The sequence below is a fragment of the Archocentrus centrarchus genome, chromosome 24 (assembly GCF_007364275.1).
Source record: "Archocentrus centrarchus isolate MPI-CPG fArcCen1 chromosome 24, fArcCen1, whole genome shotgun sequence".
Lineage (NCBI taxonomy): Eukaryota > Metazoa > Chordata > Actinopteri > Cichliformes > Cichlidae > Archocentrus > Archocentrus centrarchus.
Window position 1 is genome coordinate 34878707 of NC_044369.1, and position 15750 is coordinate 34894456.

General features: G+C 46.3%; 1 protein-coding gene across 1 annotated transcript in view; it reads left to right on the forward strand.

The window, feature by feature from the left end:
* Window positions 1-15750, forward strand: part of LOC115774192 (tumor necrosis factor alpha-induced protein 2-like) — a 55825-nt gene that overhangs the window by 22387 nt on the left and 17688 nt on the right. The window contains exons 9-12 of the mRNA XM_030721344.1: window positions 8611-8737; window positions 8939-9067; window positions 11255-11404; window positions 15082-15206. Of these exons, the coding sequence (XP_030577204.1) occupies window positions 8611-8737; window positions 8939-9067; window positions 11255-11404; window positions 15082-15206 (531 nt within the window). The remainder of the gene's footprint in view (window positions 1-8610; window positions 8738-8938; window positions 9068-11254; window positions 11405-15081; window positions 15207-15750) is intronic.

Here is a 15750-nt window from a genome sequence, read left to right on the forward strand (position 1 = left end):
TGGGGGGTAAAGTCAGTTCTTGGTGGTCTGAACAAATGTTACCATCTTGGAGACATTTTTATTCTCATCTCAGCGCCTGTTCAGACTGCAGGATTTTACTGCATCACCTGAAGTATCCAAGCATCACAGACACTGGATCACATGACCTGCACACCTGGCTACCCCGGAATGATTTTAGAGATTTAAATATTTCATCTTCCTACAGCACAGATTTAATGTTAGAGTCAGATCACAAAGGCACACTACTGCTTTTCTCCCAAACACAGATATATATATTAGGGCTGGGACTTTAACGCGTTAATTTCGATTAATTAATTACGGGGAAATTAACGCGTTAAAAATTTTAACGCATTTTAATCGCACTTTGCACCGTGGAACGTTTCTCAGTGCACGAGTTCCAGGCATACAGATTATATCGACGCACAATGTCCAAATTAGGGGCCGCATCCTGCGAAGGACCCGGCCCACGTCTTTCGTAGCCCACGAAGACCGCAAAGGCCGGAAGTGAGCAGCTAGCCTTCATATCAGCTGCCGTCACCTCTGCGTAGCTCATGTCACCTAGCAACCATGAGTGTGAAGCACAGCTGTGTAAAAGCAGCTGTTAAACGGAGAACGAACTTTTTCTCCTTTTTGTGGTTTAATTTTAAGTCTTTAATTCAAAATAAGCTGTTAAAACAAGCATAACACATTTCAACATCAAGGAATACAGCTGAGTTAATGATTAATTTCCAACTATAACAAGTGAGACATTAATGTTGAATAAATCTATCCAGTTATGATGCTTAACTTTAATTTCAGGTGTTTGCTTATCACAGGAGCACTTCCACCCTTCATTGGTCTGTGTAGCAGACTGGTGGGAAAATAAACAAGATTTTGAAGTTTAAGCTTATGTATATTTGTGCTGTCCTGAGGGATTGGAGGGATGTTTCTTTCTGTGGCCACTAGGTGGTGCTTTTTCTGTTTGGGGATTATCGCCATTTCTGCTTATCCTCTGTAACCCGTTGGCAGCCATATTTGTTTTTCCCTTGCACTTTGATAGAGAGCACATTGTGGATTCAGGTAGCCAAAGTATCTGCTATCATCCTCATCTGGGAATCACTATAGGGAGCATAGTCTGTGAGTATGGTTGTAATAAGATGCCTATGTTTGTTTGACATGGATATTTTGTACAGTTAACCAGGTTAAGTTGTGTTTTTGTTTCATCTGGTGTTTCGTATGTAATGTGTTATGTTGATAGCTTTCAGCTAGCCAAGCTAGTAGCCATGTATGTGAAATAGGCTTTAAGAAACTGGTAATACATATGGAGCATGTATGTTAAAGGGGGTTCAATGTGTTCATTATTGTCATTATTTGCTTCTTTCATTTCAGTTTTACCCCATTCTCATGCTGTTAACCTAAACGGTGGTGCTTAATAAATCCATCATACAGAGACTACAGTGTGTGGAAGGAGTTGTCTGTCTGCCTAGTGAAGAAAGGGGACTCTTTAACGAGGGCAGAACAGTAAAAAGACTGACTCGACTGTGATTTCAGCTTCGTTGGATAGCTATCAGACTAGCTCAACATTTCAACCACGATGTCCGACGCAGAAGGGAAAACTCATGACACTAGATCAGTGTGCTCACGCGCATCAAAATCGTCAAGGTTGTTGACACGCTCCAATAGATCAGCAACTAGCTTGGCTGCAATAGAAGCACGCGCCAAGGCTGAAGCAGCACGCGCCAGAGCTTCTTATGCACAAAAGGAAATTGATGTTAAGGTAAAGAAGGCTCAGCTAAAGGTAGAAGAAACATTCCTTGAAGCTACGCTGGAGGCCATCCAGCAGGAGAAGGAGGCAGATGCAGCTTTAGCTGAAGCTACTGTCCTTGAAGCAGCCATGGAGGTGGCAGACAGCCAGACGCCGTCCAGACCTCACGACACTGACCAAGACTCAGCTCGCACATCTGCAGAAAGAACTGAGAAGTGTGTTCAGGATCAGTATGCCTACACAAGAGCCATCATTGACAATTCACAGCCTGAGACTGAGGTCAAGGTTCCCCCAGCTGAGGTAAAAACTCCTCCAGCAGGCCCTAACACTAAGCCACTGACTGATTCTTCCCCAGTGCATAAACCTGTCCATCTAGAGGGGATGCAGCAGTTATTTCCACATGTCCCTATTCACACTGAAGCTACTTCAAGCCAGCGCCACTCAGTGGTTCATTTCACACCTAAAAAGGGAATGGGGCAGAACATCCCACAGTTTAATTCTAAGAACTCATCGTCACCCAGGGATAATACAAGGGATAACAACCAGTCACTTAGAGGACCATACCATGCATTCCAGGAATCCCGCTCCGAGGTCTCAGATTTAGCAAAATTCTTAGCTCGCCGTGACCTACTGACAGCTGGACTCACAAAATTCAATGATAAGCCTGAAAGTTACTGGGCCTGGAAGTCTAATTTCTCCAGTGCCATTGAAGATCTAGATTTGAGACCCAGTGAGGAACTTGACCTGCTAATTAAATGGCTTGGGCCAGAGTCTGCCGAGTATGTGAAAAGAGTGAGGTCAGTTCACATCAGACACCCCGCTGAAGCCCTTAGTATGGTCTGGGGAAGACTAGAGGAGAGCTACGGATCAGTGGAGGCAATGGAGACTGCGCTCTTTAAGAAGCTGGAACGTTTCCCCAAAGTCTCTTATAGAGACCCACAGCGTTTGCAGGAGCTAGGCGACCTGCTCCTTGAGCTGCAGTGTGCCCAGGAGGAAGGTTACTTACCCGGGCTCTCCTACTTGGACACTGCACGCGGCATTAGTCCTATTTTGGAGAAATTGCCCTTTACTCTTCAGGAGAAATGGATGGTGCATGGAACGAGATACAAACGACAGCACAATGTCAGCTTCCCACCCTTCTTTGTTTTCTCCAGCTTCATTCGGGAGGAGGCAAGGATGAGGAATGACCCGAGCTTCACTACTACAATCTCCAGCATTGCGCCACCTAAGGGAGAGAGATTCACGGTGAAGATGTCAAGGACTCCAATAACGGTACACAGAACAGAGGTGAACAATACTCAATTAAAGGATGAAGCTCAAGGGTTGGACAGCCCTAAAAAGCAGTGTCCTATTCATAAAAAGCCACACCCACTGCATAAATGTAGAGCTTTCAGAGAGAAGCCCCTGGTGAGTAGAAAGGCCTTCCTTAGAGAAAACGGCATATGTTTTCGCTGTTGTTCTGCAACCTCTCACCAAGCAAAAGACTGCAGGGCCATCATTCAGTGCTCAGAATGTAATAGCGATAGGCACATCGCAGCCCTTCATGCTGGTCCAGCACCTTGGTCAGTAAAACAAACTATCAGCTCTTCTGAAGAGCATGGCGGGGAGGAAGAGGAGTTTCCCTCTCCTTCAGTCACCACCTCGACTTGCACAGAAGTCTGTGGGGATGGCACTACCGGGAAATCGTGTGCCAAAATCTGCCTTGTTTATGTGTATCCTGAAGGTCAGCCGGAGAGGAAGGTGAGAACATATGTTATCTTGGACGATCAAAGCAATAGGTCTTTGGCCAGATCAGCCTTCTTCAAGATGTTTGGCATCACCAATGGCACCTCCCCTTATACACTGAAAACATGTGCAGGGGTACATGAGACTGCTGGCCGAAGAGCAAGGGGGTTTGTTGTGGAATCCGCCGACGAGAAAACCAGTATGGCCCTACCTACACTTATCGAGTGTGACCAGCTACCTGATAATAGGGCGGAGATCCCCACGCCAGCAGCTGCAAGACACCATCCTCACCTCAGGTCTGTAGCTACCAAGATACCCCCACTCGACACCAAGGCCGAGATTTTGCTCCTGTTAGGAAGAGACATCATCCAGGCTCACAAAGTCCTAGAGCAACGCAATGGACCCCCACAAGCTCCCTTTGCACAACGAACGGCTCTTGGCTGGGTTATAGTTGGAGAAGTCTGCCTTGATGGTGCTCACAAATCCTCCCATGTGAACACCTTCCGAACCAACATTCTGGAGAATGGACGACCCAGCCTCCTTAGTCCATGTCCCAACAAATTCAATATCAAGGAGAGCTTCAGCTCCAGTGACCAGTCACAGAATTCTCCTACTTTAGACCATCTATGGCAAACCGCGCCAACTGACAGAACAGGTCTCATGGGAGAGTCGGTTTTCTGCTACACGAAGGACGATGACAGAACAGCTCCTTCTATGGAAGATCTTGCCTTCCTGAGGATCATGGAGAAGGAATTCTGTCAGGACGACTCGAATAGCTGGGTAGCTCCACTCCCTTTTCGTAGCCCACGGCAACACCTCCCTAATAACCGTGAACAAGTAAAGAATCGTCTCACTGCACTGACCCGTATGCTCAGGAAACACCCAGAGAGGAAGAACCATTTTGTCGAGTACATGAATAAACTTCTTGAGAATGGGCATGCCGAAGTAGCTCCACCCCTACAACCAGATGAAGAGTGCTGGTACTTACCACACTTCGGAGTTTATCATCCCCAGAAGCCGGGACAAATAAGGGTGGTATTCGACTCCAGTGCCCAACACCATGGGGTGTCCCTCAATGACGTCCTCCTCACTGGCCCTAACATGAACAACAGCCTGCTCGGGGTATTGCTGCGGTTTAGGAAAGAGCCAGTGGCTGTGACGACTGACATACAACAGATGTTCCACTGCTTTGTGGTGCGTGAGGACCATCGGAACTTTCTGCGCTTCCTCTGGTACCGCAACAGTGACCTTGACGATGATGTTGTGGAGTACCGGATGCGGGTCCACATCTTTGGAAATAGCCCATCGCCATCTGTGGCCACATTTGGGCTCAGGAGAGCGGCTAAAGAGGGAGAGGGAGAGTATGGAATGGAAGCAAGGCAGTTCGTTGAGAGGAACTTTTATGTTGATGATGGTCTGATCTCGCTCCCAACAGAAGAGGAAGCCATCACTCTTCTTCAGAACACGCAAGACATGTTAGCTCTCTCCAACTTGCGGCTGCATAAAATATCATCCAACAGAGTTGCTGTTATGAGAGCCTTCCCCGCAGAAGACCTGGCTAAAGGGCTGAAAGACCTGGATCTCAACGTGGACTTTCCACCCGTGCAGAGATCTCTAGGAGTCAGTTGGGATGTCTCTGAAGACTTGTTCACCTTCCAAGTGTCGGTCGCAGAGAAGCCCTATACGAGGCGTGGGGTCTTGTCTTCTATTAACAGCTTTTTTGACCCACTAGGATTCGCGGCCCCTGTAAGCATTCAGGGGAGAAGTCTACTCAGGGAGCTTTCCACAGGGGTTAGTGACTGGGATGCCCCTCTCCCAGAAGAGAAGTATAAAGAATGGAAGCTGTGGAGAGATGCTCTGAAAGAGCTGGAACAAGTCAAAATTCCACGCCAGTATACCTCTATCTCATTCAGCCAGGCACTACATAAAGAGCTATGTGTTTTCTGTGACGCATCCACGATTGCCATAGCCGCTGTTGCCTATGTGTGGACAACTGACGTGAACAATAACACAGATGTTGGCTTTGTGTTTGGTAAGGCCAAGCTTGCTCCACGCCCTGAGACGACGGTTCCACGGCTTGAACTGTGCGCAGCTGTCTTGGCTGTGGAAATAGCAGAAGCGATTGAGGATGAGATGGACACCAGATTTGACACCGTGACATTCTATTCTGATAGCAGAGTGGTCTTAGGATACATTCACAATGAATCTAGACGGTTTTACGTGTATGTACACAACAGAGTGCAATGCATAAGGAGATCAACCAGCCCAGAACAGTGGAAATACGTCTCTACTAATGATAACCCTGCTGACCTGGGCTCGAGGTCAGTCCCAGCAGGTACCCTGACAAGCTCAATATGGTTGTCAGGACCAGCGTTCCTCTTGAAGTCAGCCGGGCATACAACAGCCTCTGCTGCCTTTGACTTGGTTGACCCAGAGGCTGATGTTGACATCCGTCCACAGGTTGCTTGTCATGCCACCGGTTTCAGCAGTGATAGATTAGACCCTAAATGGTTTGAGAGGTTCTCAAGCTGGCGATCACTGACCCGTGCGGTAGCAAGGCTTGTACACGTTGCCCACACCTTCAAGAAAGGCAGCGCCTGCAAGGGCTGGCATATCCATGAAAACCACAATCTTAAGGAGGACTTGGACCAAGCAAGGAACATTTTGGTCTGTAGTCTGCAACAAGATGCCTTCGCTGAGGAATTGGAATGTATTAGAAAGGGAAAGGACATTCTGAAACATAGCCAGCTCTACAGATTATGTCCTTACATCGACACTCTTGGTCTTCTAAGGATCGGAGGACGCCTGTTCCAAGCGAGCCTAGGCAGAGACGGAATCAATCCCCTAATCCTCCCTGGGAGGAGCCACATCACAACTCTACTCATCTGCCATTACCACAAACAGGTACAGCATCAGGGGCGCCATATCACGGAGGGCGCTTTGAGAGCAGCTGGCCTGTGGATTGTTGGTGGAAAACGACGAGTTAGCAGCATCATCCACCATTGCGTTAAATGCCGAAGACTACGCAGAACAATGGAGACTCAGAAGATGGCTGACCTACCTGTTGACCGCCTCAGTACAGACCCACCTTTCTCCTTTGTAGGGTTGGACGTCTTTGGACCATGGATGGTCATGACTCGTCGGACTAGAGGAGCAGTAGCAAACAGCAAACGGTGGGCGGTGTTCTTTACATGCACCAGGGCCATTCATATTGAAATCATTGAATCAATGGACTCTTCGAGCTTCATAAATGCTCTGCGGCGATTCTTCTCTATCCGAGGACCAGCCAAACAAATAAGGTCTGACTGTGGCACAAATTTTTTGAGAGCCTGTAGAGAGTTGCGGCTAGAGTCTCTGACAAGCGATAAGGAAGTGCAGGGATATCTGAGCAGCAGTGGTTGCAAATGGGTCTTCAATCCCCCGCATTCATCCCATATGGGAGGCAGCTGGGAGCGTCTGATAGGTCTGACAAGGCGCATCCTTGATTCCATGCTGATGAAGATCGGTCCATCAAAGCTTACCCATGAAGTTTTGACCACATTCATGGCAGAAGTTTCGGCAATATTGAATGCTCGCCCGTTGGTTCCTGTATCCACGGACCCAGACTCCCCACTTATCCTAACACCAGCGACACTTCTGACACAGAAGGTCAGTGCACTTCCTCCACCCATAGGGGAATTTGAAGAAAAAGATCTCTACCGCAAGCAGTGGAGGCAGGTACAGAGTCTCGCCAATATTTTTTGGCATCGCTGGAGGACAGAGTATCTTCCTACCCTGCAGAGACGCAAGAAATGGCAAAGGGAAGAACGTAATCTTCGCGAGGGCGACGTCGTCATACTGAAAGAAAGTCAAGTTAGAAGAAACGAATGGCCTATGGGCATGATCATCAAAACGTTTCCAGGAGCAGATGGGAGAGTTAGGAAGGTTGAGGTTAAGACAATGAGAGAGGGTTCATGCAAGACCTTCCTACGGCCTGTCTCAGAGACTGTCCTACTCTTCTCCCCAGAGACCGATTAAAGTTTACTTTCTTCACGCTGTGTATCATTAGTGGTGGCATCCTTTCAGATACCAGGCGGGGAATGTGCTGTCCTGAGGGATTGGAGGGATGTTTCTTTCTGTGGCCACTAGGTGGTGCTTTTTCTGTTTGGGGATTATCGCCATTTCTGCTTATCCTCTGTAACCCGTTGGCAGCCATATTTGTTTTTCCCTTGCACTTTGATAGAGAGCACATTGTGGATTCAGGTAGCCAAAGTATCTGCTATCATCCTCATCTGGGAATCACTATAGGGAGCATAGTCTGTGAGTATGGTTGTAATAAGATGCCTATGTTTGTTTGACATGGATATTTTGTACAGTTAACCAGGTTAAGTTGTGTTTTTGTTTCATCTGGTGTTTCGTATGTAATGTGTTATGTTGATAGCTTTCAGCTAGCCAAGCTAGTAGCCATGTATGTGAAATAGGCTTTAAGAAACTGGTAATACATATGGAGCATGTATGTTAAAGGGGGTTCAATGTGTTCATTATTGTCATTATTTGCTTCTTTCATTTCAGTTTTACCCCATTCTCATGCTGTTAACCTAAACGGTGGTGCTTAATAAATCCATCATACAGAGACTACAGTGTGTGGAAGGAGTTGTCTGTCTGCCTAGTGAAGAAAGGGGACTCTTTAACGAGGGCAGAACAATATTGATTTATTCATCAACTAAACTTAAATTAATATTTATCATGTCAAATATTGAAATGCGATTAAAATGCGATTAATTTCGATTAATTAATTACAAAGCTTGTAATTAATTCGATTAATTTTTTTAATCGAGTCCCACCCCTAATATATATATATATATATATATATATATATATATATGTATATATGTATAAAATGAAGTTGTATTTCCTATGTGGCCATAAGAGACTGCCTCACATTTGATGCTCTATGAACTGTGGAAGACTCTCAGAGCTCTTGCAGTATATTTAAGAGGAAATAATGATTTTATTCTGACTTTAATTCCTGATGATACAGCCTGACTTTATCCTGCTGTTTATCTCTACTGGTCCTTTTTTTTGTTGCATTGTATTATTGTTTCTGGGAGCTGTGGGATTAGGAGCTCGGCTGCTGATTGGTTCTCTCCGATTGCCTTCAGGGATTACATCGCCGCTGAAACAGGAAATCTGTCTGAGGAGCAGAAGTGTCGCTGCCTGCAGACTCTGTCTGCCCTGAGGGATTGTGGGCACAGGTGTCTCACCTGTTCTCTTCACGCTGAGCTGAAGGTACAAAAACTTTGTGTGTTGATGGTACTGGAGTAGCTCACACTGATGTATTACTAATATTCAGAAACACAGTTTTCAGAGCGTTACCAGTCAGACGTTTCTGGAGTGTTCTCGCTGCATCAGTCTCCATCTGATAAATGTCTTTACTTCTCACATATTTGACGGTTTCATATTTACAGCTGTGTTTTCTGTAAATCATAGAAGGTGTGTTGGAGTCAGCTGTGGACACCGCAATGGCTGGACGGCTCACTTCCTGTTGTCAACTTGCTCCTGGACTCTCTGAGCCAAGAGCTGGTCAACCTGACTGACCTGAAACCAGCCTGCAGAGAGGTGAGATGTCTTCATACCTGAACATCTGCCTGCACACCTGCCTGTCTGTGTTTGGCTTTGCCACTGCTGCCGCAGTTGGTCTCGTCCTGCCGTAGTGCTGTTTTCACTCTGTATCAGTGATGGCCTTGGTTTGTCTGTCCGATCCTCAGTGATGGGTCAACACTTCATTCTCTGGTGCCTGCATGTTACATCCTCTACTGCCAGTGGACAGATCTTCATCTGGCATCCTCAGCTAGTCCTCCTCTGTGGTCTCTGTGGTTCCTAGGATACTTAAGAGTAGAATGGGAGGCAGAGCCTTCAGCTTTCAGGCGCCTCTTCTGTGGAACCAGCTTCCAGCTTGGATTCAGGAGACAGACACCCTCTCTATTTTTAAGATTAGGCTTAAAACTTTCCTTTTTGATCAAGCTTATAGTTACGGCTGGATCAGGTGACCCTGAACCCTCCCTTAGTTATGCTGCTATAGGCCTATGCTGCTGGGGGGTTCCCATGATGCACTGCTTCTTTTCATTCACCTTCTTTACTTTGTTTATACTTCACTCAGCTTTTAATCATTAGTTATTATTCATCTCTGGCTCTCTCCCCTCAGCCCCCTCACAGCAGATGACTGCCCCTCCCTGAAATTGCCTCATGCTTTTCATTCATTTTATCCCCCTTTAATGGTGCTCAACAAAATCTGTAGATGAAGTTTGTCCTGCTAAAATGAGATTAGCTCCTGTTTCAAAATCCTCTCCTTGGATAAACGACAGCATTCACTGTTTGAAGCATTCCTGTGGGAAGTTGAACACCTCATTTACATGTTCATCTGCTTCATTTAAAGGATCTTTTAGTCAAACCTGGTTTCAAAATTATTGTTTATTGCTAAGATCTTAGAAAAGGTTGTAGCTAAACAGCTTCTAGCCATCTAGCTGGACAAACACAGTATCCTCGAGAAATTTCAGTCTGGTTTTGGTAGAGTTCACAGAAACAGCTCTTCTGAGAGTGTCCAGTGACATTTTGATGCAAAGCGATGCAGGAGATTGTGTTTTGGTGATGCTGGACCTTACTTCTGCTTTCGATACTGTTGACGATCACATTTTGCTCGATAGGCTGAGACACTGGGTGGGTGTATCTGGGTCTGCTCTGGAGTGGTTCACATCATATCGATGCTTTTCAGTGGCTGTTTCTGGGTACAGGTCCACTTCTGCTTCTCTTACCTGTGCTGTGCCACAAGGTTCTGTTTTGGGGCCCTTGTTGTTTCTGTTATATCTGCTCCCTCTACAGCATATCCTAAGGACCTCTGAGGACTTGATGTTCAGCTGTGTGTTTCTTTTAAGCCTTAAGATGTTACTAAGGTACAGATAGGTGCTTAGATTCTATTAGAAGTTGGATGGCTGATAACGAACGAAGAAAAACATTTTGAAGTCCTTGTTTGTGTCCCTGACAGATTTGTGCCCAGGATGATGGAAATTCTTGGTCCCCTTGGCACATTTGCTAAATTAGGAACCTCGGGGTAACCTTTGACTCTGCTTTCACTCTAGAAATACATACCAAATCCCTGATTCACTCTTGTTTTTGCAATTTAAGAAATATTACTGAGGTAAGACCCATTGTGTCACGCTGTGAGCTGGAGATTGTTATACATGCATTTAATTCATCACATCTGAATTACTGTAACTCATTATTCACTTGTCTAAGCAAAAGCTCCCTGGAACATCTGCAGGTTGTATAAAATAGTGCTGTAAAGCTTCTGACTGAGTCTTCTAATTACTCTCATATCAAACCATTGATGATCCAGCTGCACTTGCTCCCATTAAAATCCAGTGAGTCCAGTTTAAGATTCTGGTTTTGACATTTAGAGTTCTTCATAGACAAGCACCAGCTTACATCAGTGAAACCTTTACATCCATACATGCCCATCAGATCCCTGAGGTCATGTGATCAGAGTGCACTGGCTGTGCATCACACGAGGCTGAAAACTAAACGAGCTTCTGCAGCAGCAGTTCTCTCCCTCTGAGCCTGACAGCCGTAGATTCGATGGTCTCTTTAAAAAAACAGCTAAAAACTCACCTTTTTACTCACCTGGTTAGCACTTTTTCTTTTTCTGCTACGCTCTACTGCTTTGTTGTGAAGCACTTTGTGATGTTTACGTTGAAAAGTGCTATAGAAATAAAATTTTACTTTTTAATTTACTTTGCTGTGTGTCTGCAGTCCCTCCTTTGTGAACTTTATCAGGAGGTGGCTCTGAGGTATGGGAAGAGGATGATGAAGACCAGGATGAAGAGCAAAGAGCAGCAAATTGCTGGAGCTCAGCAGCTGATCGAAGACGCCAAAAAGATCAACAGCTTCTTCTTAGAGGAGGTGAGACAGCAACACACACACACACACGCAGGTGTACACACACTCACACACAGGTGTACACACACACACACACACACACACACACACACACACACACAGGTGTACACACACGCAGGTGTACACATACACACACACACACACACACACAGGTGTACACACACGCAGGTGTACACACACTCACACACGCAGGTGTACACACACTCACACACACAGGTGTACACACACGCAGGTGTACACACACTCACACACGCAGGTGTACACACACACACACACACAGGTGTACACACACGCAGGTGTACACATACACACACACACACACACACACAGGTGTACACACACGCAGGTGTACACACACACACACACACAGGTGTACACACACACACACACACACACACACACACACACACACAGGTGTACACACACGCAAGTGTACACACACACACACACACACACACAGGTGTACACACACACACACAGGTGTACACACACGCAGGTGTACACACACTCACACACGCAGGTGTACACACACACACACACACACAGGTGTACACACACGCAGGTGTACACACACTCACACACGCAGGTGTACACACACTCACACGCAGGTGTACACACACACACACACACAGGTGTACACACACACACACACACACACACAGGTGTACACACACGCAAGTGTACACACACACACACACACACACACACACACACACACACACACACACACACACAGGTGTACACACACACACACACAGGTGTACACACACGCAGGTGTACACACACTCACACACGCAGGTGTACACACACACACACACACGCAGGTGTACACACACTCACACACAGGTGTACACACACACACACACACACACACAGGTGTACACACACGCAGGTGTACACACACTCACACGCAGGTGTACACATACACACACACACACACACACAGGTGTACACACACGCAGGTGTACACACACACACACACGCAGGTGTACACACACTCACACGCAGGTGTACACACACACACACACACACACACACACACACAGGGCTACACACACACACACACACACACACACAGGTGTACACACACACACACACACACACACACAGGTGTACACACACACACACACAGGTGTACACACACGCAGGTGTACACACACTCACACACGCAGGTGTACACACACACACACACACACACACACACACACACACAGGTGTATAAACACACAGGTGTACACACACGCAGGTGTACACACACACACACGCAGGTGTATACACACACACTCACACACAGGTGTACACACAGGTGTGTGCTCGGCTTCAGAGCTGTTTCAATTATCTACTAGGATGTTTTTAAAGAAGTACTACAGTAATACTGTGATAGTACTGCAGCATCTGTGGTAGTCAGTGGGGGGACTACAGTACTGTTATTGGTAAAGATTTTCTATTTGACTTCATCTTGGTGAAATATTGTACAGTACTCTTGCAGACAGCTGCTGATAGGAGTTTGTAACATTCAAATCGACTGATTTTTGGAGCCAGTACTGATCATTTTCCATGATGATACATCAGCCCGTGTTTTTCATGCACAGCTACAGTAAATAGTGACCCACTCTACATGACAAACTGTGTGACAAGACCATGGCAGATGTGTTTGTCGTGATCCTGGGGTCTGACCGAGTTTTTTGACTTGAGTTTTTCTTCACCCTGTTTCTTTGGTTGTTATGGTTTGTTTGTCATCTTTGTATATTTGTGTTATTTTCTATGTTCTAATTATCTGGAGTTTAGTTGTCCTTACCTGTCTCTGGTTAACCTGGCTCTGTCCGGTTTATGTCTCAGCATGGATTCTCTATTCTGTATTCTGGAAACTGTAAAAAGATTCAGCATTAAAGCTGCCTTAAAACTTTAGTTCTACCTCATGCGTCCTGCATTTGGGTCCACCCCTGCCAGCCACACATACATAACAGTATGACGCAACCAGTCATAGACCCAGTGCTGTGTACCTGTTAGCTAGCCAAGAAATTGTTTTTTTTTTTTTTTCTTTTTTACTGAGACCCTTTTTGAGCCTGTCATGGCACCCATCCTTGTTCCTCAGATGGGGGCGGCCAGGGACCGTCCCATCCCAGCACCTGTTCCTGTTCCTCGGGGGGGGGCAATCAGGCCCCAGTCGGGTCTTCAGCCTCAGGGAGTGGCAGGGGACCCTCAGGAGCAGCTCCAGTCATTTGTAATGTTGGCTGCATGCTCTAAAGCAGGGATCCTCAAATCCAGGCCTCGAGGGCCGGTGTCCTGCAACTTTTAGATGTGTCTCTGCTTCAACACACCTGAGTCAAATAGAGGAGTCATTAGCAGGACTCTGGAGAACTTGACTGCATACTGAGGAGGTAATTCAGCCATTTGATTCAGGTGTGTTGGATCAGGGACACATCTAAAACCTGCAGGACACCGGACCTCGAGGCCTGGATTTGAGGATCCCTGGTCTACAGTGTTAACCCTATAACGCCAGGCGATCACCGCTGAACTGCCAGTTACTTGACACCCTCACTAGCTGTGAACAGCTGGTTGTGAACAGCTGTAGCGTATCAGCGCGGAGTCGGCTGATCAAAGGAACTTTGATCAGCCGACGGGTCCTGTGCCTTTCGAGTGTCCTGAGCCTTTCAAGTGTACTAAATGTAGTCAACATACTACCATGTCCATTTCCTACAGGGTCACATAAGCCTTTCCAGTGTTGGCCACTAGGGAGTTCTCGCTGCTTGCCCCGTGGCCCGCTTCCTGAGTGTCTTCTTTGCCACCGCTGGCACTGCACCCCTGAACTGTTTTGCCTCCACAGTGACCCTCAGCCCATGGTTCTGGTTACTTGGCCTGGCAGGCCCCCTGAACTGTGTCGCCTCTTATGTGGTTTCCCTGCTAGAGCACCTAAACTGCTTTTCCTGGCCTTGTGCCACCGTCTTTTGTTCTGCCTCCTTATGCTTTTGGTTTTGTTCTGGTGCCGTGGCCTGGGCGATTTCCTGGACTGTTTTGTTTGTGGACTTGGGTTTTCTTTTGTTTTGTCTCGAGCCCTCTGTCCTGTAACCAGGTTTCTGTACGGCAGAATAAATCAATATGTTGATCAATTATTAAATCATCTACTAACATTGTCTTGGAAGAGAGAGACCTAATAATTAATAATGTAATAATTTGTTTTTTGTGGTCTGGGAGCAGGCACCGTCTCTATGGGGATGGCAGGAGGAGAGAAGCTGCAGAGAGTAAGACTGCAGCTCTGCTTCCTGGTCTCAACCCTGGGTAGTCAGGTTTTAGGAGGGTTAATTTGTAGAAATGACAGCTGCTCCATCCAAAGTGGGATGGATGCTATCACTCATAATCAGAGCAGGTTTTACCCAGAAAGCTTCCCAGTTATCTACAGTATGATGCCCACATCATTTTCTGGAAACCAGTCCTGTGAACATCAGTGGGTGAGAATAATTCAGTTATGGGTAGAGTTGACTCACAGATACAGTAGGAGAACACAGCACTGTAACAAAGAGAAACAAAACCAAAACAAAAGGAAACCTCTGGATTCTTGAGTGTGTCGACCGAGCTGCAATCCAAAAGGATGAGAGAGCAAGTATGTGCTCTCACAGTTAGAGTACATGTAGTATTTTCTTGCAATACTGAGAGTACTGAGAGTGTACTGTGTGTCTTAGGGATGCAGCAAGGCCTCGTGGCTCTGTGAGATGCTCTGCAAACTTGCCGAGGTCCTCCGCCTGCAGGATCCTGCCAGCATTCAGCTGGAGCTCGTCACTCTGGCCCGGAATTTCAGCGACCTCAGGTATGTGCCAGCGCTGTAACTACCATCATAAACGAGCAGATTCTTACTGTTACTAAAGGGTGAAATGATGAATAACACTGATTACTCATGTTGTAGCTTTAATAGCAGGATGTTCAGACTTCATCAGAATATAATGATTAACATGTTAATGTTGTATTGTATTGTTTTACTGCTTATTAGTGATGGTGGTGACAGAGAGTGTTCATTGAATTCACTGAAGTTCATGTGAGCAGCAAAAATGAGTCAGAAACACTGAGTCACTGCTGCCGCCTCATTGGACGGCTGCTGGTGATGTAACCTGTTTAGCATTCACAGCAGAGTCGTGTTCTTTCACTGATGCTCAGCAGGCAGCCTAAGCTTTATTCAAACACACATTTCATTTAGATGGAGATCACAAAAACCTAAGTCAGCACCACATTTAATGAAATAATGATTTGAATCATTGATAGAGGATCCATCATGTGGTTTCTGACCCTGTTTCCCTGTTTTGTGTGACTGGGTTGCTTCCAGTGCTGTGGTGGGGGTCCCTCCTGGGCCCCCTTCA